This window comes from Arachis ipaensis, chromosome B6 (genome assembly GCF_059453495.1).
Source record: "Arachis ipaensis isolate K30076 ecotype BB chromosome B6, ASM5945349v1, whole genome shotgun sequence".
NCBI classification, from domain to species: domain Eukaryota; kingdom Viridiplantae; phylum Streptophyta; class Magnoliopsida; order Fabales; family Fabaceae; genus Arachis; species Arachis ipaensis.
In genome coordinates, this window is record NC_142441.1 from 112,208,136 (window position 1) to 112,235,285 (window position 27,150).

Here is a 27,150-nt window from a genome sequence, read left to right on the forward strand (position 1 = left end):
GATATAGTATTTTAATTATTTCTCAAGTTACATATTATATAATTATACTTGGTCGTTTTATAATGTATAATTATCGATTATTTCTAATTCTGAAAAAATTCAAGTTTTAACTCCTATGCCACCTTTGAAGGCTATACTTTATATTAATTTTTCAACATCAAAAGTCCCGATAATGATATTTAGATGTTAATGAGTCAAATGATGATTTTCAATGAATTTTTAAAAATCGTTTATTGTTCCGTTTTAAATTCATAAATTTTAAAAATGTAGGTTTTCTAGAATTTGAACTAAAATACAAAAATTGAATTTCTATTCTTATTTGTTTTAATTTTTTTGATATTTTATTTGAATCAAAATGTGGTATTTCCTTATTGACATTTGTATTTTAAAGTTAATATGGCAGATATCAAATCGAATCAACGTGTATATATCGAATCAAGTTGACTCGATTTATCATATGTTTTCATTATAGCGATTCTATTACATTAAAAATGTGTAAATTGAGTTTAATTATTTCGATTTACACAGATTTATTTTAGAACACGCATGTAAGCTAATTCACTTTAAGATATTAGTGTAATTTTGATCCTCAAATGATTTGTTTGTGTGAAATACCCTATTTATTATCTAATTCTTTTTGTCGTGTTTTTAAATATTTCGAGAGTTTATTTGTCGTTAGTATCTTTCAAGAATTCTTCGTGAGCAATGTAATCCTTGGGTAATAATAGTTTACTCTTTAATAAAATGGAGTAGTAAAATTTGAGCCAATGATAGAATTTAGAGTAAATGGTCAAATTAATTCTCGGAATATTTTTTTAATCAAATTCGTCTTTCAAAGATTTTAAGTTATTTATTTTAGTCTTTTCGTCACTTTCGTTGCTAATGACATCAAAATTTATTGATATGACACGTTAAATGACACTATAATATCAATCCTAATTTAAGGAATTTCAAGATCTCAAGTTTTTCTCTAAATTAAGTTTTGATTTGATCTAATTTCATAAATTTATTATATTAATAATTAATTAAGATTTATAATCTGTTATGTGTATTGTAGTATCATTTAATGTGCCACATTAACAAATTTTAGTACCATCAACAAAGAAAATAACAAAAGAATTAATGCAATTAATTTAAAATATTTAAAAAATAAATTAAATTAAAAAAATTTTTAGAGATTAATTTAAAAAACCAATGATATTTTAGGGATTAATTTTACCATCTACCTCTAGATTTTGGGGGTGAATATTTATGCTGGACCGGGTCGGGTATTTTGCAGCCGTTTAAATCTTTCACGTTCATCAAAATTCTGGTCGTTTCCATTCTCTTCAAAATTCCCACTTCTCTCTGAATTGATTTCCATTACTCTCTTCCTCTGTCGACAAAAAGCCTGTTCTCTTTCTTCCGTAATTAGGGCACAAAAACGATGCCTTTGTTCCTCTCAGACGAGGAGTTCGCGCGGTGCTCCGGCGACAGCGCCACTGTTGCGGCGAAGGCTGACGCCTACATCCGCAGCCTTCTCCAGGAGCTCGACACGCTCCGTGCCCGGTCACACGCCGCCGATATCAACGCCGAGCAGAACTGCTCCCTCGTCGAGCAGAAGTTCCTAACCCTCGCCTCCGACTTCTCCTCCCTCCAGTACCGTGTCTCTGAACTCGAGTCCGACATCGAACGGCGAAACCGTGACCTCGTAGACGTACGATCGCAGAACCACCAAGTCCAGCTCCAATTGGTACTGAATTGTTCAACATTGCCGCTTTGAAATGTTTCGAAATTTCAATTGCGTTTTTCCCCGTCTTATTGTCCTGGTTTAATTCTTTTCTCCCCCTCTTCTGTTTGGTTTTTGTAGGTTGAGAAGGATAGGGAGATAGAGAGGTTGAGGACGGAGGTTAGCGAGGTTCACAAATCAAAGAGGCAGCTGATTGAGCTCAATGATCAGAAGGATTTGGAGCTTAGTGAGAAAAATGCTACCATCAAGAGCTACCTTGATAAGATTGTGAGCTTTTTCTTTTTCAACTTTTTTGAATCTGAATTTTCAGGTGGTGTTGGTTTTGTTTTGTGTGGTTTGGTTTGTTAGTTAGGGTGAAGAGTAATTTTGATGATGCTGTTTATTGTTGAAGGTTCATATGAGTGAGAATGCTGCTCAGAAGGAGGCCCGAATAAGTGAACTTGAAGCAGAGCTGGGAAGGTCTAAGGCTGCTTGTACTCGCTTTGAACAGGTGTTTTCCCATTATTCTCTTTTATTTTTACTTTCCTTTGTTTTACAAAGCTGTTTTATGTTTATTGAAATTGGATTCAATTCCTTAAAGGAGTTGCTGTTCTGTGAAATCAAATTTGTGTCTAAATATATTTATTGTTCTTGTGGGAATTCTCTGGTTGCATCTGAGTATGTTGTGTGTACGTGTGTGAGCAGGAGAAGGAGATTCTTGAGAGACAGAATGCTTGGCTTAATGATGAGTTGACAGATAAAGTTAATAGTTACTTTGAGCTTCGAAAGAAACACACAGAATTGGACGCTGACATGTCTTCCAAGCTTGCAGATGTAATAATCTAGTTTAATTTTTTTTTTAAAAAAATAATCTTATTAAATTTGTTTTCTTATGTGTTTCCTTTGATAATATTTGATTTATTGTCATTGCTTTCAGGTTGAGAGGCAATTTAGTGAATGCTCAAAATCTCTGCAGTGGAATAAGGATAGAGTGAGGGAACTAGAAACACAACTTAAATCCTTGCAAGAGGTTGCAAATATTCCATGGGTCATCTTGAATTGCGGTTGCTTTTATGTCCCTTTACTGATTGATCCTTTTTCCTTTTCCTTTCTAGGATTTAATTTCAGCTAAAGATGCTGCAGCAGCAAACGAAGAGCGATTATCAGCTGAACTTTCCACTGTGAGTTAATTCTGGAATTCTTTGGCTTTATTAAAATCTAATAGGTTCAGCCATTGTATACAGATTAATTATGTAGACTCCTCTGCTTTTTATGTTTTTGGACTAGATGAGGAATTGAACAAAAGGAAATGAGAAATCTCGATTCTGAATTAAGACAGTTTCTTGCAATCTTGAATATGATGAAATAAAGGAGGGGGTGGAACATAATAAAGTCATGTGATGTGACTACTGGATTAATTTTCCGTACCAACTATCGCAAGTTTTTCCCGCCCGGAGGGGCGGGGGGCGGAGGTTAGGGGATAGATAGTAGATAACAGCATACATTAGTTTCAGAAAAGAGGGAGACAACTAGAGAGAGATTTTGAGAGAACAGGTTGAATTTCCAATGTTTCATTAATTCAAATGAATGTCTTCCCAACAGGGAATACATATGTATAGAGGATTAGAGGTGTACAAATAATCCTCTATTGTCTAAACTTTACTATATTTTAGGATACAACTGACCTCGTATGACAGTGGCCTGATGAATGATAAGATACAAGCTACGGCACTAACCTTTTGATATCTAAGCTGCTGAAGATAGTCTTTTTATGCCCTGCTTCACTATCCAGCATTAATATGTGCAGCTTCAAATGTATGGACTATTTTTATTTTGGAGTTGTTTTTCTAAATTGCCAAATATTTGAGTTTATGATTTGGCAGTGAAGTCAATTTTATGAAATAGAAGATAGGTGAAGTGCAGTTATGATGCTGACTGGAAATGTACAAAAGGAAATTCATGTAGGAAAGTTCTTAGGAAAGCAGCAAAGGTGCCACGATGCTGGCCAGAGCCTTTGCATAATTGAGATAGTAACCTTTTTTAAGTAGCAATGAGCAGAACACCTGAGAGTCAAATTGAAGTGTAAAAATAAGTCCATCCCAGACCTAGATAATGTTTGTGGGCATAGATGTATGTTTTGTGGAAGTAAGATTGATTAGGCAATACATAAACTCTGGTCCCCTCTTTAGAAAATAAAATTATAAAATAAACTTGATTTCTCATTTACTTTGTAAATTATTTTTGTATATTGATTTTTTTATTTAATTTTTAGGTTAACAAGCTTAATGATCTATATAAAGAGAGTTCTGAGGAGTGGTCAAGAAAAGCAGCAGATTTAGAGGGAGTGATCCAAGCAATAGAGGTGAAGTTTGATTGTAATTATGATGTTACTGTGGATTGGAATTGCTTAGATTTGAAAATTGTGTATTTATTTATTTAATGTTGCTTGTTTCTGTTCAACAGTCCCAACTAAAGCAAGTTGAAGATGATTATAAAGAGAGATTGGAGAAGGAAGTAACTTCTAGAAATCAGGCAGAAAAGGTATTATTCTTTTTTAGTCACTTGATATTAAGAATCTTATTTGCTTTCTTCTCATATGTGTAATCTGTTTTTATTTTTGAAGAAATAATAATTGTTGTAATATGGTTCCGTAAACTGGAAAGTATTTTTTATTATTATAGTTATACTTGTATATGGTGAATGCTGGATGACATTTTGTCTTTGTTCTCGTTTCATTTGTGCGTAGTAGATTTCTTGTCAAACTATGTTATGTGCTAAGGTGCTCTGTTCGGTTCATTTTAGGAGGCTGCTGATTTGAAAGGAAAGCTTGAGAGGCTTGAAGCTGAAATTGAGGCAAGAAAGAAAACAACTGAGCCAAGTGATCATTCACTCAGCATTTTTGCTGCTGAACCGTATGCTGATCACAACTTTTTGCTCCTTTGAACTCAAGTTTCCATATTTTTCCTAATTTCCTGAATTTTCTTGGCATAAGTTGTTGAAATTGTCAAGCCCCACAGATGCATCATTGTATATTTTAGCAATTATTTACATTTCAGATGATGTATGATATCGTATGTCCCACAAATTTCTGATGCCGATGGATCATTATGAGTAAAAATGAGCTGATTTATGCATAATCCTGCCACTTCATTCTTCAAGATATCAGTACTGCCAGATTGAAGTTACTTTGTGATGCAGTTGACATCTTATGTCCCACAAATTTCTGATGCCAAATGGCGGAAACATGCTATTCTGTCATGTTCTTTGCTAGTTTAGTTAATAATTTACTTATGCTGGGATTTATTTTTTGCTTTGTGGTGTTGGAGTATTATGGTTGATCAAACATCAGATTATATAACTTAATTTTGCAATTCACTATTAGGGGAAGTTTTCTTCTGGTTTAGTGATGAATAGAAATTTAAATGAACAAACTTATTTCTACTAATTGTCTCAAGAGACTCTGATTTGTTTCATGGTGGGTTTGTGGCAGTGTAGTTGTAGTAGGGAGACGTTTTTTGTATAAATTAGTCCTGTTGTATAATTTAGTACATTTTTATCTTGTAAGAAATAAATTATCAATATATTTTCATGGCCATGATTAAGAGATAATGTGTAGGCCATTGTCTATCTAAATGTATATTCAATGTGTTGTGTTGTGTGATTCTTCAATGACAATATGCACTGACATAGTTTCTTCAACCTTTTCTTTTGGATCACAGGTGGACGGCATCAATTGAAGATGATAATATGGCAGATGAAAATAATTTGCTTGTCACGAAAATTCCTGTTGGTGTCTCTGGGACAGCATTAGCTGCTTCACTCCTGAGAGATGGATGGAGTGTGAGTTCTCAAACCATTACTTCTTGTACTGGTGTTGTCGTTTCTTTAGATATGTGTATATAAATGATCTTACTGTATTGTTTTATTTGCTAAAGTTGGCCAAAATGTATGCAAAATATCAAGAAGCTGTTGATGCACTGAGACATGAGCAATTGGGTAGAAAGGAGTCAGAGGCAATCTTGCATCGGGTATGGCTGACATTTGTCTATACATTGTATGCTGCAATTGACTTCTCTGAAGATCCTTGTGTTTTTCGAGTATCAGAAAGAAGGATATTTTGTTGTTTTAGTTTGTCACTTTGTTGGGCCTTTTGGCACATATTATAATTGACTAGTAGTTTTGTTGTTATGTCATGCTTACATGATTTGGCTTAGTACAACTATCTGCTGGTGCTGTGGAGTTTGTAAATTATGCTCTCATTCAATTTCAATTTATTTCATTTGTTTGTTCTTGATTGACAAATATACACTATTTTGAATTGTATGATCTTTGAATATATGATATCCCTCCTGTACAGTATGTTGAAGCTGACTTTTTGTTTACAGATTCTGTATGAGTTAGAGGAGAAGGCTGAAGCTATTATACACGAAAGAGGTATATAAATTCATTGATTGTTTAGGAGCTTGCTAAATAATCTGTGAATAGAGGATATTAAAGGAAAAAAGTTTTGCTGAGAGGCACTGAAAGGTGCATGTCTCAGTAAAGAAAGACATGAAACAAATTAAATATATATTCATTATTACACATAAATTTACAAGGAAGTGATGACTAATGGTTCATTGAGACGGTTAATTGCTGGGGAAGGATAGTCACCATACTGGTATCCAATGAGGAAAATGCACGTAAACAACTCTATTGTGTTGTCATTGTGGTGAGGAGGTTAGAACTCTATAGGGTGGGACTGGAAAAAAATTGGAAGTGTAGGAAAGATGCAAACCTCTCGGTCTGAAATACCCTTTACTGTTTTCTTCTATTTTCTCTTAAATAACATGAGGAAAGATAGGTTGCTCTGGTTCTGCCCAAATCTGGGTTATTCACTATTAATTGGCCTTTTCTATCTATTTGATTCCAGTTCTCACACCATGCATGCATGGTCATTGTTACATTGTTGTTAATAACTGTCTAGACTCAGTCAAAAACAACGAAGATAGGCTAGGCTTTTACACTATATTTATTATACATCCTCCATGCAGCGGAACATGAAAAGATGGTTGAAGCATACTCCTCAATGAACCAAAAATTGCAGAACTCCTTGACTGAAAATGCTAACTTGGAGAAAAGTATTCAGGAACTGAAGGTTTATACATAAAATACTATTTTATCTATTGATTAATCTTTTACCGTTAGATGTAAAATTTAGCTCTGAACTTTTCTTTTTCATCTTTGTTTTTTTCAGGCTGACCTTAGAAGGCATGAACGGGATTATAACCTTGCACAGAAAGAAATTGATGACCTTCAAAAACAGGTAAAGATGATGGTTTTCTTTGTTCCCTAATAGTTGATAATGTGTTTTGTTATTTTATCAGTGTATTTATTTTTAAGCTTTGATTGAAGCTTTTGTCAATGCCAGTAGTCATGATGGAGGATAGTAAGTGTGTTAGCTAAAGGAATACCAATAAAATAAAATAAAAATTTCATCTGGTTTATTGGGCAATGGGCAGGCCCTTTTAAGTGGAAGAAGATTTTGTGGTTGTTCTAATTGCAATTAAATCGGTGTTGTAATGTATTAGGTTATCCATTATGTGTTATTAATAAAAAAAATGATTGATTCATTGCAGGTGACATTACTTTTGAAGGAATGCCGAGATATACAACTTCGTTGTGGATCCATTGGGTATGATATTGTTGAAGATGTTGCAAATATAGCTTCAAGGACAAATATGGAGACGGAAGCTGAAAAAATAATCTCAGAGCACCTTGTACGGCTTTGTTGGCTTGATTTTCCAATAAGCAGTTCTCTATTTCTCAAACTTGTCTGATACATCATTACATTTGTTCAATTCAAATTTGGATGCAGTTAACCTTCAAGGATATTAATGGTCTAGTTGAGCAGAATGTTCAACTTAGAAGTCTTGTTCGTAGTCTTTCTGGCCAGATTGAGAATCAGGAGGTGGAGTTTAAGGTCAGTTAACTTTTCGTTATCAGCACAGTGCAAACTCTTGATAACATATGGTTCTTTTTTTGTTACCCCTTTCTACTATAAATTGTAGGAGAGGTTGGAACTAGAGCTGAAAAAACATTCTGATGAAGCTGCTGCAAAGGTTGCTGCTGTTCTGCAGAGAGCTGAAGAGCAAGGGCGCATGATTGAATCACTTCATACATCAGTGAGTTTTCATCATATATATATATATATCTCATGGGGTAGGGTGCTCTTTTTTTCTGCCATAGGTTTTGGCATCTGTTGAGAACGTTGTAGAAAACTGTTAGGGACTTGGGTATTATGGGGTGCTCAAAGTCCACATCGAATAGTATGGGATGCTTGATGTTGTATATAAGGAGAGTGGTTCTTCCCCCTTATTAGCTAGCTTTTAAGGTGTGGTTTCCCACTTTCCTTAGATACTTAACAAAAACCTAATAGTAGATTAGATGAAATAAAGGATACATAGGGATTTGGGTTTTAGAAAGGAGCCCAAAATCCAAGACTAGAATAATCTGAACTATAATTAATAACAGGACTAGAATTATCTGAACCATGTAGCTGCTGGCCTCATTTAGTTAAAACTGCCATGTGGTGCTGTTTTCTCTTTGGGTGAAGAACATATAACATATTATACATGTGGAATTCAAGTACTGGAAGTTTATATCACCAAACTTTGTATTCATGTTATCAAAGTTTTAACTCTTTTCATTGTTTTGTTACCCTGATATTTCTGTCAATCAGTTCTTATTGTTGCTACGTGATGTAGGTTGCCATGTACAAGAGGTTGTATGAGGAAGAGCATAGTATTCATTTATCCCAGACCCATTCTTCAGAAGCTCATACAGGTTTGTTTGTTTGTTTTTATTTTTATTCTTTTAATTTTGTTTTTTAAATAAAAGAACAATAAAAAAGAAGTGCTATCTATTAGCATACTTATGGTAAAAGGAAAAGAAAAATACTATCCATACGCCAAACACTCTTGACACTTGTATAAAAATACAGTTGTTACTAATTAATTGTGTACTTAAATTATTTTTTAATTAACAAGACAAAGAGAACATGTGTTTGGTTGTTAATAAAATACTGGTGTCAAAACGGTGTTTATTATATAGCGTGTATATGTAGCAGAATTGAAAGGAAAATATATGTTTGTTGCATTTTTCTCAAGTGTATATAATTTTGTGCAACAAATTTTGAGAGATATTAGGGGCTTGAGACAGAAGCTCGGTGTCAGTGGTTCTTTGTTTTGGTGTTTGCCCATATGCTTTCAATTCACTTTCAGTTCATATTTTAAACCCATGAGAAATATAGCTAATGCATTCAATGTTATTACCTTAATTGGTTTCTGTTTTTAAGTTTCTTTCCCCTTACTGCTGCTTTTACATGTTCTCCTGGTACTTGAAATGTAATGTTCTATGGTCATGCTTGAAATTGAATTCTATTGTTATTCCACATTTCCATTAAGAAAATATTTTGGAGGGGTGCAAATCATGTTAACCCAAGAGTCTTTAACTGTAAGTAATTATATTTATGTGTTTTAGGGGGCTTTTTGGACTGATGCTCGATTAAGAAGTTTTTTAAAAGGCTGTTCAGCCACAAGCTGTAGACAGCTTTTGTGGCATAATGCAAGGATTTAGGTGGATGACTTTGGGGAATAATGTATATGTAATGGGGATATGGAACAGTTTTGATGCACTACTTTTTTTCTTGAAATTCCCTTCATTGTATATAATTCATAAAAATATAATTTTCTACTTCCAAGACTTCAACCCAAGACCTTTTAGTTAGAATATAAGCACATATTATTATAGCACTTTTGGTCTTCTTTTGTTCTGTTTTATTCTGCTATTACTTCTAGATATCCAATTATCCATCTTGTACTATTGTTTTTTCTATTATGTTCATCCCTTATCCCCAATAAAATTTTCTTCTTTATATTTTCTCCTATGTTTATTCAAGCTTAGTAGTAAGTTCTTTATATGCTTCCTATGTTCATCTTGTACTCTTTCTATTGCTTTGAGAATGGTAGCACAAAGAATGTAAAATAGTTGTCATATCGATATTGTATATGTACTGATGTACCCGTTTCTCCGGTATTCCTAGAATAGTACTTTTTTATTTTAAGTGAAAAAAGTAATTAAACACCTCTGAACTTTAAGCTCACATGCACTTTACCCCCAAAACTTTTGAATTTGCAATGCGCCGCTTTGAAGTTGTCAAGTGGTGCAGAAAAGGCCTTATGTTAACTTTTCCCCCTTTTCAAATTTCGTTTATAATAAAGGGTGGTGTTGTCAATAAAACACTTAAAGTGAAGGGGTAATTTTGTATGAAAAGGTAACAGAGACATCTTACGGCTGTCAAGTGAATATTTTGAAAGTAAGAGTGTAGTGGGCATAAGAGCCAAAGTTCAAGGGGTTAGTTGCATTTTTCCTTCCCCAGTTATGTAATTAATTTTGTGTTAATACTGCTGTGATAACATAAAAGTTTGTCGTATGGATCTTGTTAAAGATTTTTCTATATTATTGCGCCTGTTTGTATTCTGTTTTTGTGCTGTTTCCTAGGTTAGAAGATTACATATAACCTCCTTGGTTGTATTCTTTGTCATGTGTTTATCAAAATAAATAAATAAAACTTCAGTTGTATGTCAGTTGAAAAGTTTTGCACTGCATGTTGATTTTGCTTGTCTGACAGAGAAATGTGTGAAACACTATTTAAATTTTATTTTACCAGAAAGAGTTTGTATATGCAGTAAAGTATCATTTTTTTATTGCATAGAATGCCAATATGTGTTAAACATTGTATCCTAACAAAGCTATAAGCATTTTGTACGTTAATTTTTAGACGACAACTGCTATAAAGTATTGTTAATTAAGTGCTCTTTCCATATCTTTCAGTTGTCAAAGATGTCGGTAGAAATGACCTTGCTGCTTTAATTGATAGTTCACAGGTAAAGTAGATGTTTTGATTATCGGAAACAATGTTTCAATTCCATATTTCTTTTTTGGACCCACTCTGCCACATGTTCATTAAGAACATTATATATGATTCCTCTCGTGGAAAAACCCTTTGAGCTTGAAAGTTGAAATGTGGGCAAGCCCATTTAACTAATATTAGCTTTTGTTAGTTCTGCAAGGAGAGTTTAGTCTTCTGCTTCGTTAGTTATTCTTGTTTACAGTATATAAATCAATGTCTCACTTGGCCATAGATGATTTCTTTTTTATCACCTCAACGACTAACTTCATTAAGCTTAAGGTCTTTTTGTTGAGCTTTTTATATCAAAGGTTTGTAATATATATTGTTTTCATTATCAAAGGAAGTGGCTAAAAGGTCCTTGGAAAAAGCTGCAGAGCGTGTTAGATGCCTTGAGGAAGATTTGGCAAAGGCTAGGTAAATTGTTTATTTATTCTAAGATATTCTCTCATGATGCATCATATTGATTTTGTATACTGTTGTGAGAAGTAATTACATTAAAATATGACATGATGCAAATTATGTACTGTAGGGAGCTAGTTAACTCGATGCCAATTATAAAAAGTTAGGTTCTCTCTTGCTCAATACATTTACACGGAACCTATTTGGTCTCTAATATTTTGTTACCATAATTTCTACAAAAGTGCATCTAAGTAACAAAATCAGAGATTTAAAGATTGAGAGAATCTGAAATATTTTTTATTATGAGTGCTAATACTGTTTCCTGAGAATATATAGTTGGAAGAGATGATTTGCAGAGTAAGCTACATGGGGGTATTTTACCTTATGTTGCTGATATGGCAGCTACTGTAACTTGTGTCTGACATAATGAAAATTTCTTTTGACATGACACATATTCATGATCGCTGGTTATATATCACTCTTTACTGATCTTTGGTTAACCTCAATGCTGGTTAAACATACGGGATACAAATTTTGTTCAATAAAACTCTTTAATAGAGTTTCAGAGAAGAGAAAGTTGAGAGATAAAGAGAGTAGTAGAGAATTGTAGAAATGAGAACCTGCTCATATTAGAGTACTGAACCAGCACTTATATACATAGATGAGGAGAGTGTTCAGCATGCTAGATGAAAGGGGTAGAAGGGTCCTTACAAACATAAGTTAGTTAGGGACTGTTAGGGAGGAATCTATCCTAGTTTGCAATTCCTATAACTGCTCTATTATGTCCCCTGAAATTGGGCTCTCTATAACTTTGAAACTGTTATATGTATCTTTTCTCTCAAACTCGGGAATTTAGCTTCAGAGACAGCCTTGGTCAGCACATCTACTGGCTGGTCAGTTGTGGGAATGTGAGCAACCAGTAATTTTCCTTCCGTTTCAACTCCATTCTTTTTTGTTCTATTATGCAAAACCGGGTTATGAGCTAGCATTATGGCACTGAGGTTGTCACAGTACACCACTAGTCTTGTACAGTTTCTGGTATGAATATTATTAGATCTGATATTGAGGTTGTTGTTGCTTTTCATACTTCATAATAATCCTCCCTTTTAACGGAACAGTGGATAATAAAATCCTTCTAATTTAAATAATTTTATTTCTTTATCAGTCATCTTTTACTAAAACCTGCATAAATTCTGTGTAGCTTGATTGGTTTCATGATTTGGACTTTTGTGTATCTTCAGGAGTGATATTATTGTATTACGATCAGAACGTGATAAAATGGAACTCCAGGCGAAGTTTTCTAAAGAGAGACTTGATAGTTTTATGAAAGAGTTCGAACACCAGGTAATTGATGGAAGTAATGTGTTGATATTTTAGAAGTAATGGACTTTTGTGTATCTTCATGGTTGTCTTGTACTAATTCATGGATTCTGGGTTGATATTTTAGAAAGCTGAAGCAAATAGCATTTTAGCAAGAAATGTGGAATTTTCTCAGCTTATTGTTGATTACCAACGAAAATTACGTGAAAGTTCCGGGTCATTGAATGCTGCTGAGGAGCTTTCAAGAAGAGTTACTATGGAGGTTAAGATTTTATTCAATTACAGTGCTGAGAAGATTTCACTTTTTGTAACATTTTTATATAGTACCTATTTATTAACTCACTGCCTGCCCTTATTTGTCAGTTCTCTGTTTTAAAGCGTGAAAACGAAGTATTATCAAATGCTGAAAAGAGAGCATCTGATGAGGTTCGTAGTTTATCCGAAAGGGTGCAGCGCCTGCAGGTACTGATAATTTCTTCTTTGTGTTCTTTCAATATGACCTAGGAACTACAAGGGGCCTGGTCTAATTAATGGACTCCTGGTGAGTCCCCTAAATGAGTATTGGGTGAGATTGTGGGGTACGGTAAGGATAAGGGGATGAAAGCATTTTTGTAGATTGAACCCTTTTGATCTTCCATGATTTTCCTAGTTCTAACTGACTAAACAAGCAAGAGATTGCATGCTATATTATGCATATTCAAGATGATGCTTATGTTAGCTTGCTATATTATGTTTATTCAAGATGATGCTTATCTTATGCTTCTGTTGCAGGCTAGCCTGGGTACCATACAAAGTGCTGAGGAAGTTCGAGAGGTGTCTTATTGTTATTATTGTTATTGTTATTGTTACTTTTATTTTTATCGTACAACCCAATTCCATTTTGCTTTTATGATTTTCTTTTGAAAGTTTTATTGGTTCGAAATCTATAGGAGGCAAGAGCTGCAGAGAGGGTAAAACAGGAAGAGTATATAAAGAAATTAGAGGTTTGATTTGTTCGTTTCCATATGAAACTTCCTATCACCTAGTGAACCATAATTTTTCAACTTGAGAAAGTGCTTTTTGGGTTAAATTGTACCTTTTCAGAGGGAATGGGCAGAGGCCAAGAGAGACTTACAAGAAGAGCGGGAAAATATGCGGAGACTCATGCAAGACCGTGATCAAACCATAAAGAACACTATGCGGCAGGTTGAGGATTTGAGCAAAGAGTTAGCTAATGCATTGCGTGCTGTTGCATCTGCTGAATCTAGGGCTGCTGTGGCTGAGGTGCATGTTTTAGATTTACACTTCTATATGCTGGAAAAATTCTCTTAGCAAACTGTTGTGACAATGAAGATTACTTTGTTCCATATACACAGGCAAAACTCTCTGGCCTTCAAAGAAAAATGGGCTCCGTTGACGATAAGGTTTAGTTTCTTCTATAGTTTTTCTTTTATTTTTCAATGATCTTGCTTGTAGTTACACAAGAGCCATGAATGTAGAGAAACTTGCAAGTTCAACTGCATGTCTATGGTTTTCCATCGAAGGAAATACACTATACTAGTTTTTCTGTTTACTATAATTTATTTTATTACTGATAACTGATTGTAGGTTTCTGAAAAGGTTGGTGTAAGTGGACTTCCATCTAGCTCAAGTGATGAGGTGAGCGTAGAAAACAAATAACTTAATTTGGCTTCTGCTGCTAAGTTAGTTTGTATTATATGAAGTGAGTGACTCCAATATGGAGACATAACCAATGTGCACATAAAAGCTTTGCAGCATAATAAAATCAGACCTGACATTTTATCCTTTTTATTTTTAAAAAGATAATTTATTTTCATTATAAAACAAAAATAGCACTTGACTTACTATCTTCTGTCTATGAGACTGAGTGTGTGTGCTTTTTTTCCCTGTTTTTGTTGTTTTCTATTTTTTTACCTCCCGGGGGGGGGGGGGTCGTTTTTGTTGTTTTCTATTTTTTTTATCTCCCGCGCGGGGGGGTGGGGGGGGGGGGTTCTGGTGTAGTGTTTATGCCATTTAATCTATGGATAAGAGGAAGTAAAAATTATTTTGTCTACTGACTGTAAGATCCCGCGTCATGTGGAGCGCTTCATATATCCTTTCAATTGAAGTCATTATCAATTGTGTTGTATTTGTTCATAACATTGCCCCCGTAAAACAACTGACACAGGTTGATGGTGAACTACAAACAGCAAAAGCAGAGATTGAAAAATTGAAAGAGGAAGTTGATGCTAACAAAGCTCACATGCTACAGGTTTTCATTTTGTTTTTGTTTCTTTATCCCTAAAACGATTAACTTTGTGCTTCACACTAATAACTACTTACATTTTATATTTTACATTGAAGTATAAGAGCATTGCTGAGGTTAATGAAGATGCACTCAAGCGCATAGAAACTGCACATGAGAACTACAAAGTAGAGGTAAGTTGCTATAGTTAGATCTTCAAAGCTGTTTGTCTTACATCATCCTGAAGTTTTATTGTATTTAAAAATTGTTTATATTCTTCATTATCATATGTAGGCTGAGAATGAAAAGAAGGCTTTAGAAGCTGAAGTTCATTCACTTAGAGAGAAGGTGGCAGAGCTTGAAAATGAAACTAGTCTGAAATGTGAAGAAGTGGCTTCAGCAAGTGCAGGCAAAGACAAGGCTCTTGCATCCGCTTTGGCTCAAATCACAACTTTGAAGGAAGAAATTTTAGCCAAATGGTAAGTTGTGTATACTGTAATGTTTAGTATTCTGCTTTTTTTATTTTTATTTTTATTTTTTTATGTATTAGGTGTTTTTTCTGCCTGTAGTTCTCAAATATCAGCAATGGAAGTTCAAATGTCTGGCTTTAAAGAACAGCTGGATGAGGAGCATAAGAAGTGGCGTACTGCTCAAGACAATTATGAAAGACAGGTTTACTTATGTTTGCTTTGACTGCTGCTTGAGTCGTGCATTGGAAGTTTAACCTAATTTTGGTGACTGTCAATACTAAATTTCTTAACAACAACACTAATAGAGTGAGGGAAGTGTCTAGAAGCTAGAAGTGGTTACTGATCTGTTAGTGTGTAATGACTCTACTGCCCCTTTTCTCTTGCTAGATGAAGTTCACTCCTCTCTATGTATATAAGCACCGTTTCAGTGATATTATGATTCATTATTCAGAATTATCAAATCCTGTTTCTCTCTAGTTCTCTCTACTCTCACAGATTCTCCAACTCTATTATGGTATCAAGAGCTTCAAATTACCATGGCATGGATCCTCCTCCGTCACCTCTGCTGGTGACTCGGCCATTGCTGATGGATCCTTCTTTTCTGCATCCTCAATCGAACATCCTTCCCCTTGCACACCTGCCCTTCTTCTCCATCTCCTTCCGTATCTGACCCTTACATACCTCCAAACACACAAATTCTAGCACAGACTAGTCACTCGGTCCATGGCTTGAGGCCTCCTACCTACCCCTAACACACGTCCCTTACACAAACGGTCCTCACACCAACCCTAGCCACACATACACTCCTAGCGTGAACTGCAAAGCCTCAACCTTGCCCCACCTTAAGCTTCTCCTCTCAACCTCAAACACAACCACCAGTATCTGGTCCTAAACTTGTAGTTTCCCTCGAACCTAGGTTTGTAGGTGATGCCTTTGACTCACCTCAGTGGCTTGTTGCAGTGACAGAAGAATTTCAGGTCCTAACTCTACTTGGTCCTTAGTGCCTCTTCCCCCAGACCACACTTGCCAATGGCTGCAAGTGGGTGTTCTGGGTAAAATAGGACCCAGAAGTCAGTGTCAACAAGTTCAAGGCATGCCTTGATGCCAAGGTTTTTCTCCAAAATGTTGGGTCTGATTACTCGGAGACCATTTCACCTGTGGTGAAACCAGTCACCATTCAAATAGTGCTGACCCTGGCTCTCCAATGATTTCTGGCCTTAAATTGTCCGATGAATTTATTTTATTTTAATTTATTTTTGCATACTCATATTCTCGGAAAACTTTGTTTCCTTTCTCATCACTTAATCCCTTTGTGACATATATTATCATAGGTTATTCTCCAATCCGAAACAATTCAAGAGTTGAAAAGAACATCTGAAGCATTAGCCATGCTGCAGGGTGAGGCATCTGAATTACGAAAACTAGCTGATGCTCAGAAATTTGAAAATGTAAAGTTTCGAACTTTAATCTTATCTTCTATTTCTCTGCGTACTTCATCATGAATGCAGTTAGTGTGTTTTCCTGTTTCTTATATTGTTTATTATAGAAATTCCACGTCGTGTTATTTTGATTTACTTATTATATTTTTTGCTTTTACTTATGCTGTGTTGCAATTGTAGTGAAATGTCACTTGATCAAGTTACTGTATCTATTGGTGCTGTGTGTCTCTTCTTTCCGGTTCTATTTTGAATGAAACAGTGATGATTTTTCTCCATTAGAAAGTTGAGTGAGTGGTATTTTGGTTTAAGATGGTGGACATCTTTAAAATATACATTTTTCTTGTCATTGCTGCTAGAGTTCAATAGAAAAATACTACATTATATAGAAGGTTTTTTGAATCACATAAATAAGAACATCACATACTGAGGTAAAATGGAGCAGTATAGGGTGAATAACTGGACTGGGGAGTGAGAGTAAGGAAGTTTACAGCTGGTATCTGTCAGTTCACCAGGTTCATAATTGTTATTTCAAACTTGACCTTCAGTTCAGAGTTTCAGAGAAAGCTGAGTGTTCCTATGTCTTTTGGATGAAAATGGCAATCCAGTCCAACTTGTTCCCTTTTTGTATCTTCTGAATGAGGTTGGCAATGGCAGTTTGGCAATACCATGAATTGGAACTTCAAATGCACATGTTCTTGACTGACATGTGAAACTTGCACAGTGTGTCTAGTGATTCTTTCATAGTGCTAGTTCAGTTGGATTTTTCATTTCTTCCTGCACTGGGATTTCCCTATAAGCCATGTGGTTTACTGTTGCATTTGTCAGTTTGTTTTATGCTTTGTCTACTTTATATATTCTTTCCTATTTACTGAAATTTTGGTTTGTTTGATTTTCTGGATTGATGTACCGATAATTCACCCTGTTTGCATATTTGTGTTTTGCAGAGTCAACTGAAGGCTAAGTGGGAAGAGGAGAAGACATTGCTTGAGAAGGCAAGAAATGATGCTGAGAAGAAATATGATGAAATAAATGAGCAGGTTTTCTTTTCACCCGTTTAGTTTGACTTATGCCTTATTCAGTTATCCTTCAGTGTTCTTGTTGAATTATTGTGTCCTAACTTGCTCTTATTGTTTAGTATTAAACTGTTGTCTACCAACACATTAAAAAATTGTGGTCCATTGATGTGTATATGAGGAATTCATTATTTATAGGACTGTTAATTTATTTGGTATCTTTGGTGAGTGTTGGTTGCAGTTTGCAACCTGAGATCAGTTACAGTTAGCAAGTCTAGTTAATTACTGTCAATGTGCAGTCTGTGCCACTGCCAGTAATTGTGTGAGAGTTTGTCTTCTCTTTGATTTTTTTCTTTTTTTGGTCATACAAATGGCCTCTTCCTCCTAACTCTGGATTTTTTCTCTATCTTCAACTCAAAATATAAAAGAAAAAATGAGTCACATTGTAATGCAATTTAAACAGCATGCCCATAAACTGTATTTGATAGCAGGCAGTAACACTGTTTCTTCCTTGTGGCAAGCCCACATAGTGTGAACTGTTTTTGTTCTTTATATTTTATTGCATTGGTTTCTTTCAACTTGTGTGATTGATGTCATCAACCTCCTTCAGAATAAAATACTTCATAGCCATCTTGAAGCTTTGCATATTCGGAGGGCAGAGAAGGAACGCAATGCTGCTGGTATATCATCTGGAAGTAGTAGTGCAGATACAATTGGTGATGCTGGTCTTCAAGCTGTGATGACTTATCTCCGGAATTCAAAAGAAATTGTAAATCCTTGTCATGTGCAGCAAATTTGTTTCGCTTGTATATTTGTATATTCATTTTAATTTCTCTACTTTCACAGTCAGAAACAGAAGTGTCAGCTTTGAAACAGGAAAAGCTGCGGCTACAGTTGCAGGTAAAACATTGGATCCATCTTTCTCTTGTTTGTCATGGCATGGTGTGTCAGCATCATGCTACTGTTAGTTATAGCTTTCTTCAAATCATACGGTAGTCTAAAAAACTGAAAGGTGAATGATTTGAATATGTACTTAACATTTTACAGTACGTTGCTCTAATATTAATACTTTGAGTTGTTACCTGATTTCTTTACTCATACTCTTTGTATGGCGGCATCAGGAGAGATTAAAAGCTATTGTTATGATTCAGCTTTGTGACCTCCCAGTTGTTGCATCAAGACTGACCTCTATTTGTAAAACAAGACCTTGATTCTATTGCATGAGTAATATAACAATTTGTATATATGTATAATATAAGAATTTGTATTTATTCTCATTCAAACAATCCGTATCTTGAGCAATATATTTCAGTCTTGTTTGTTCATTTGAAGGTTTAAGCTAAAGAAATTCATTTTTGTCTGGAGTTTTTTCTGATCTGCTATGTGTATTTAATGACATGTTTTTCTTCGGTTTCTTGGTTTCATGTAGCTTGAGGGTGCTTTAAAGGCAGTTGAATCTGCACATGCATCAGTAGAGGCTGAGCGTGCAAAGTCAAAATCTTGCTTGTCCACTGAAGAAGAGTTCAAATCATTGCAACTTCAGGTTCAGAATCCTTCTTTCATGATCTGCTACATTGCTTGTGATGTCATATTAAGCTGACCTGTTTTGATAGTAGTGTTCAATGAACTATATAATCAATCAAATAATGTGCCTTTTTCTTTTCCTTCTCACTCCCCTTCTCTCTTTCTTTTTCCCCTCTTTCAACAATTATCTGCAGGTTAGGGAGATGAACTTACTTCGTGAGAGCAACATGCAGCTTAGGGAAGAAAATAAGCATAATTTTGAGGAGTGCCAGGTACATGAATACATGAAGTACTTTTGGTCATAAAACCACAATTAATTATAAGGAGATAGTGACAATGAGTAGAAGGTATTCTTAAAACAATATAAGGATTATATTCCCACTGATTGTAAAAAGTAAAATAAAAAAAAAAATAGTGGTTGCTAAAGGATTATTCTTTCTCTGGTGATAAACCCAACTATTAATAGGATGAAATTCTAATCAAGTGTAAAAAAATTGAATTTTATTCATAATTTTTTAATTTCCTTTTATGTGATATAGAAGTTACAATTAATTATAGGGAGAGAGTAGAAGGTATCTTTAGAAGAATTTAAGAATAAAATTCTAATTGGATAAAAAAAATTATTACTTATGCATGTGTTTTTTATCTTTTAATAACAATAAACCCAATGTTGTATCTGTATTAGAAATTGCGTGAACTAGCACATAAAGCAAGAGCTGAGGTTGAAAATCTAGAGAACCTTCTGAAAGAAAGAGAAATGGAGTTGGCTCTTTGTAAGAACGAAATTGAAGGACTAAAAAGGGAGAAAGATGATCTCTGTCATAAGGTTTCTGAGGTATTGCATCCTGAACATTGCCAGTAACATTTAATGTTACTGTGTTGTTTTTTATCATTATCTCTTTTTAAAACTTTTCTTCACTTCAGTTGCTTGAAAGGAGTAAAAACATTAATATGGAGGACTATGATCGAAGCAAGAAACTTGTTCGAGATTTGCAGGTAGTTCATATTATCCATTTATATTACTTTACTGTTGTTATGTAACATTTTCTTTCTGTTTTAACTGTTGATTTTGTTGCACATTAGAGATGTGTTTCATATTATATTACATTCATCCTGTCGTATCTCTTCAAAACTTTAGATGTTCCTTTGTACCTGTCTGTCTTGGATCATCAGCGTGTAAATTGTGTTACCCTTCTCATGTATTCTGTTTCATGTTGATGCCACCATAGTTGAAGTATTGCATAGCTTAGTCATATGCCTGTAAGTTTTATTTGTGGTACATATGTAATTATGTTCTGGAGGAAAGGCTTAGATACTATCAAAAGCAAGTCTCAATGCTGTCCGTTATTCTCTGAACAAAGCCTTATCCTACTAGATGGGGTACGCTTCATGAATCCGATGACTTCATTGCGTCTTGTCCATGCATAAGGATTCGACATTGGCTGTTGAATGCCAAACACAATCCTTCTCTCTTCTTTTTTGGGCTTGGGACCGGCTATGTAAACATAGGTAGAGTTGCTCTCCGTTATTTTAAATAAGGAAAATATGAATATAGTTAAAAGTGGTACTTTTATTAACAGTTGATTAGCTAGGTTATCAAATTTCTTTGCCTCTTAAAAAAATTTCCCATGCACTTAATATTTTTTGGAGATGTTAACTGAAGCATTGAATTTTACCCAGAATGCTTATGAGCAAATTTTACCACATCCATAAGATCAACAATATGGTGCTTGCATGGCATCCGATGTTCAGCAGTAAAATGTCAACAAGTTAAATATTATGAAAGATGAGAATGCAAAATGGATTAGTGGGGACATTAAGTACGTAGAATTCAAAATGTGTATGGTTGAGATAGTTGGGCTAGTGGGAATTGTAGAGTTGGTAGAATCATAGGTGGAAGAGGAGTTGATCAGATGGAGGGTGGCACTTGCTCTCGCTGGTCTTGTAGAGGGATCCATTCTGCATTTGCTGTTAGATAGCTCTGATTACCGTAAAAGTAAAACCGAGAGGATTTGGGTTGAGTAGTCTTCAAAATGACGAATCTAAATTCGAATCACAATAGCTTAGATTGCAATATATATAGGTGAATTATATTAGGTATAAGTTAGTCATTTACTTTGTAATCCCTAAGTGCTGTGCTGACACAGGTAGTTAGATTGGACTCTACACGTTAGAATGTGCTCTAACCAATCGTTCCATCTTTAACACTATTTGTTCTCGACCTAGAGGGAGACTATTTTGGATAGAGAAAATGCTATCTGTTTGGATTGAGAAAATGCTTTCTGTTTTCAAGTTTTGGAGAAGGAAAAAGTGTAAATAGTTAGACCTGTATAGTATTTGTCTGTTTTATTCTTAAAAAGATACTGAATATAGAAAATGCCGAAATTGAAAATAGAAAATGAAACACAAACTAAATACATCCTTAGGGTTTATTTGGTAATTGTCTGAAGGCAAATATACAGACACACCAGGAGATACAAACCTATTTGGAGAAGAATGTGAATATAAATAGGCCCAAAGTAGCCTGATTTTTTGTCCTCCAAAAAACTGGGATATGGACAGAGCCATACATTTTTTCTTCTCATGATACTTACCAAACACAATGTTACTTAGCATAATTATAGAAAGTAGTAAAAGTTCCTCGACAGAAACAGAAAGGTAGCATCTTTCATCTGTGAGGAGTACTAACTTTTACGTATACAGATTCACTTGTTAGATATAATATTTTGTTTTACTCTATATTAAGCAATATAGCATCTTGGTATTTATTATTGTGTTTACTGATTTTATTTTATCTTATCAGGAAAGACTCAAAGAAAAGGATTCTAAACTAGACGAAATGGGGAAAACTCTTTCTGTAAAGCAGGATTCAGTTGCACGTTTGGAGCAAGACCTATCAAATTGCAGAGTGGAACTAGCGGAGAGAGAAAAGAGAATTAATGATATTTCACAATCTGAGGTCTACATCATATTCTCTCTTATAAAAGCTCTGGAAGGTTCTCCTGTTTCTTACGAAATTTTGTTATTATTAATTTCTCAGGTTAGCCTAAAACATGAAGTGGACAGGCAAAAGAAAATGCTGGGTTCATGGAAGGTGTATACAAATTTTTGTTTGAAAAAATAGTTGTATATTTATCATAAAAAGAATAATCGATTGGATCCTCTAATATGAGAATTTTTGGATGGTGAAAGTGAATATTATCCTTGTTCTGGTTATATGATTTAATTTATTGTTTTGAAGAGTGGATAGCCTTTCTTGTAACTTTAAAAGATTTCTCATTTACTGGATCCTTATCCTTTATCCTATTAATATATTCTCCATTTCTGTTTTTGGTGATATTTTGTTGTCTTCAATTATTTTGTTTCATCCTATGTTTCCTTGTCCATAATTACAGATCAAGAACGAGTCATTGTCAAAGGAGGTTCAACAACTTTCAAAGCAAGTAGATGAAATCAAACAAGGTTCTTAGCGCCCCCCCCCCCCCCCCCCCCTCTCTTTCAAGTTCTATGCTTACTTGTGGCTGAAGTATATTTATTATTTGAATTTTCAGGGAAAAGGTTGACTACTGATACAACTGGTGATCATGCAATGAAAGAAGAGAAGGACACCAGAATACAGGTTTGCCTGAAAGTGGTTCAACCCTTTATTTTTGAAGAAATTTTATCCAGCATGTATTAATTTTGTTATTTCTATTTCTAGATTCTTGAAAAAACAGTGGAGAGACAGCGAGATGAATTAAAGAAGGAGAAGGAAGAAAATCGAATGGAGAAAGGCAGACGAATTAAGACCGAAAAAGCAATAAAGGATTCTTACAACAATGTTGAGCAGGTGTTTTTCCTGTTTCCTAAATTGTTTTTTTTTGCGTCTCTTGATTAAATATGCATTGTGGTTCACCCCAATAATGGATTGACGTTGACTCTCTCATTGTATGTTTCCCAAATTTTTTTGTTTAGAAAAATTACAAAAACTAATATTGCCCTATTAAAATTTGATTTTAATACTCCCTCTTTACCTTCTTACTTCTCTTTTATTAATTGATTTACTTTCAGGAGAAAGCAAAGTTCATTAATGAACTTGAGAGGCACAAAGAGGCTCTAAAACGATTATCTGAGGAAGTTGAAAAGGTTAAGGATGTTGGCAGTCTTCCTGAGGTAATGATGTAAAATAGTGGCTTGTCCAAGCTGGGATTGCCTTGTGATGTTCTGACCTGATGTTACTTGCTATAACCTACGAATGTTTTTAATAAAAGCTCAAAAAGAAATCTCAGATCTGATATTGATTTTTTTCCCCTTTTGCTTTTGTTATAAATTTTCTAAGGGAGCAAATGCAGTTCAACTTCTTTCTGGAACCAATGTTGATGACTTAGCTGCTCCATATGTATCTGCTGTTGAAAGCTTTCAGAAGGAAGCTCATTCAGTATTTTCTGAGCTTGGAGACCATGGGAACCTTGGAGATGCAACGACAGTTATGGATACTTCTGCTGCTGCTACAGGTTTATTAACCTCTCTTTCTGCAGTGTACATTAAGATTACTTTAGAAACGTGAGTTATGGCGTGAGTCTGGCAAAGGCAGTAAAACAATGAATGAAAATTTTCTAGATTTCAAACCAGGCTTTCTGCATAATTAATTTTTATACCTCTGTTTATACTAATAATAGTGCGCTAACACTTGGCAGCTTCTGTGGTGCATGCACCAACCTCTAGTGTCGTATCCTTGCCAGCTGTTGGTGTAAGCGGGTTACCACCTAAAGCCACCACAGATACTGATAAAAGACCTACATTTTCCCGGCCAACTGCAGAACCCCGTAAAACTGGTAGGAAATTGGTCAGGCCTCGTCTGGTAAAACCTGATGAGCCACAAGGTGACACAGAAATGTCTGATGCTGAAGGATCAGGTAAGCCTGGGCCTTCTGAGGGAGAACCTCAAACTGGTTTTGCTCCATCTCAGCCGTTAGCTCGTAAACGTGTCGCTCCTACCTCTACTTCTGAGTTGCGGGAAGAATCAGTTGCAGTTGGGGAGAAGAGTTCCGAGACGCTCATGTTGAAGAAGTCGAAGGGATCAGAATCCCCTGGAGATAGCGGTGAAGATCAACCTGCTACAACTCCAGAACTTACTGGAACTAATCTGGCTTCTGAGGAACTTGAAAGGGGTGAGTTGCCACAAGGTCAAAATGCTGGAGTCGTTGAAGCTGAAAATGAAGACGGTGAAATACCTGTAGGAAAGGATGAGGAAGCTATCGATCCACAGAACTTGGATGGTACTAATCAAGAGGAATTACATGATGACAAGCCCATTGATTTAGAGGAGAATCAGGATCAAGCAGCTGAATTGAAAATGGGGTCAGATGATATGCAAAGGGATCAGATTGAGGCAGAAAACCAGCCGTCATCGTTTGCAGTTGCTGGTGAGAGAGAGGAGGGAGAATTATTGCCAGAAACTGGAGAACTTGAGGGTGGTAATGAGGAAAACCAAGATTCTCGGGAAGGTCAACCTGAGCCTGTTAGAACGCCTGAACCTTCCCCTACTAGGGCTGATGATGAAGCGCTTGAGGCAGGAGAGATCAGTTCTCCTGTACTTTCAGGTGATGATAAAAATGACGAGGGTGAATTGACAGAGGAGGCTGGTGATACTCTTGACAAGGCGTCCGATGTTAACGAATCAACAGTTGAGACATCTACTGCCGTTGAGACTGATCAGGTGGCTGAACCTACTCCCAGTGCAAGTGAGGTTGCACCGGCTACCATTGCTGTAGAAACTAGCTCCTCAAGACTTGTTACAAGGCAAGCCCCTGCTGAAACAGACGATGTAAAGCAGACATCCCCTCTGAACAGTTCATCAACCACCATAAATTTGTTAGAGCGAGCCCGAGAGAGGGCCCAATTGAGACAGGCTGGAGTAGTTTCTACTGGTGGGAGAGCACGTGGAAGAGTTCTGCGTGGTCGAGGCGTACGAGGTCGCGGACGCAGGCCGCCTACTAGCGAGTCTTGAATCAACGAAATAGTGTGTATGGTTAAATTATTTTGACCATGCACTGCTATTCTAAACCATTCGTAGTCTTAAAAATAGGGCAGTATAGAGAGAATCTTATCTGTAAATGGGGCTCAGGTTCACGTAAATGCAATGGTTTATCATGTCTTAAAAGGATGTGTACCCAAAATAGGAAGCATGGGTTCCTATTAATGGTTTACATTTTGATAAATTAGATTTGTGACACTAGTATTTGTTAATTACTAGAATATAAAATTTTATATGCACCAATACTTTTTATAATTTGAAAATTGATTATTTTCAAATTTTGATACGTTATTATTAACTTCATTTATCATTCATTATTGGAAACATCTTTATAAAAATTTGTAGCTTTTGTCCTTTTTCCTTCACAAAGACGTTGTGTAGCAAGATAAATTAATTATACTAGATAGGATAAATTTAAGTGTTATGTTTTGTATAGGATAATGTTATAAATTTATAATGTTTAGAGATTGATTAGTTAATATAAATTAATATTGAATTTAAAGATAGGTTTGCAAAAAAATATTGTACAAAGTAATATTTGATTATATTAAGTAATAATATAGTTTAATATAATTATTCAAGAAAATTTAAATATTTAAACGAAATATACTTTATTTTTTTAGGGATATAAATTTATTAATTAAGAAGACATTTTTTGGTTATTGTAGTTGTCAAAAATTACATCTATATTTGTTTTCATCTTTAGCCTTTGGTTTTATTTACAGATTTACTCTACTGACGTATTATTTTTTTCCTCTTGTTTTCTTCCCTTTCCAAAATATTGACTTGTTTATTCTAAATGAAGACTATAAATGATGTTTTAAGAAAGAAAAAGTATACACTCTTAATATTTGTAATTGAAAATTGTTACTATTATTATAACAGTTTATTACGTAGTTATTAGTTGTATTTAATAATTACTTTTTAGTTAATTAGTGTTACCTTTATAAAATTGTTGACATGACATTATTACAAAAAATAATATTGCATAAACTTATTTCATAATAAGTTAGTATTAATTTTTATATAATATAAATAGATATAAATAGATGATCAATTTGGTATAATAGAAATGTGCATCTTCAGATTTTTGAAGATATTGTACTCTGCTATTGTTGACGTTATAATTTTTTTTTAAGGAAGAGTTAAGACGCGACAATTTTTGGGGCTTTTTTAAATAAAATATAATAGGGTGCCATTGCCAAGGACTAAAGTGAAATGAACAAAACAAATATAATATTTAAAGCCAAGCTTTCATGGTAGCAGTTACGTGAAACATATAAAGTCGGACAATTTTGTTGAGTTGTATCTATTTGTATATTACAGATATAGCATTTGTGTGATATGTATGTATTTTGTATTTTTCTGTGTCTTAATAAAATAAAATACTTTAGATATGTTTAAATATATTTAATATAATCATAGGTCGGTGTATCTAACTTTATTTTTGGCTATATTCTTGAAATGATTTTTAGAAAATATCACAATATAATACCAATAAAAAAGACATTAAAACCAACAAAAAAGAGTTAATGTGTATTTTAATATGAGTAGAGACTCAAGTCGGTCTCTATTTATTTTTTTGAAGGACAAGGTAACCTCTATTTAAAAAAAAAGGGGACATTTTAGCCCGAAATAATTTATTTTGGGACAATAATAACCTTATATTATAAAGGTTTAATTGTTCTGTTGATCTCTATAGTTTCATTAAATTTTTAATTAGATTCTTATATTTTTTTTTTTCGATTAGATCCTGCTTTAAATTACATCTTTTTCATGTTAAAAATGTTAAAATTAACATAATATTTTTATCAAAATATATGCAGTCAAAGATTTAATTAAGTTTTTAATTATAAATACTTTTAATTTGTAAAGAAATATTCAGTTAATTCTAATATTTTTTACACTAAAAAGGACTTAATTAAAAAATTAAAGCAATGTAGGGACTCAATTGAAAGGAAAAAAAATATAGAGACCTAATTAAAAATTTGGTAAAATTTTAAACACCAACGGAGTAATTAAACCTATTATAAAATCCGTTAAATAGTAATAGAAATTAGTTGTGAGGATTTTATTAATAATTT

The 27,150-nt window shown here is 34.4% G+C and overlaps 1 protein-coding gene across 1 annotated transcript; it reads left to right on the forward strand.

Annotated features, from left to right (window-relative positions):
* The first annotated feature begins 1,235 nt into the window (after positions 1-1,235).
* On the forward strand, positions 1,236-25,344 carry NUA (nuclear pore anchor). The gene is made up of 48 exons (XM_088492103.1): positions 1,236-1,732; positions 1,850-1,996; positions 2,121-2,219; positions 2,414-2,542; positions 2,646-2,738; positions 2,824-2,889; positions 3,981-4,070; positions 4,172-4,249; positions 4,511-4,620; positions 5,428-5,548; positions 5,644-5,736; positions 6,094-6,142; positions 6,742-6,845; positions 6,945-7,013; positions 7,327-7,467; positions 7,566-7,670; positions 7,759-7,872; positions 8,455-8,533; positions 10,583-10,635; positions 11,002-11,075; positions 12,302-12,404; positions 12,508-12,642; positions 12,744-12,842; positions 13,152-13,193; positions 13,310-13,363; positions 13,464-13,643; positions 13,736-13,783; positions 13,968-14,018; positions 14,548-14,631; positions 14,724-14,798; positions 14,899-15,083; positions 15,174-15,276; positions 16,406-16,522; positions 17,458-17,550; positions 18,137-18,295; positions 18,373-18,426; positions 18,956-19,069; positions 19,245-19,322; positions 19,736-19,885; positions 19,975-20,046; positions 21,854-22,009; positions 22,091-22,144; positions 22,446-22,512; positions 22,602-22,669; positions 22,751-22,879; positions 23,101-23,202; positions 23,369-23,543; positions 23,727-25,344. Exons 1-48 carry the CDS (start codon positions 1,427-1,429, stop codon positions 25,037-25,039), a joined length of 6,180 nt encoding a protein of 2,059 aa, XP_088348229.1. The 5' UTR covers positions 1,236-1,426; the 3' UTR covers positions 25,040-25,344.
* Positions 25,345-27,150: the final 1,806 nt, after the last annotated feature.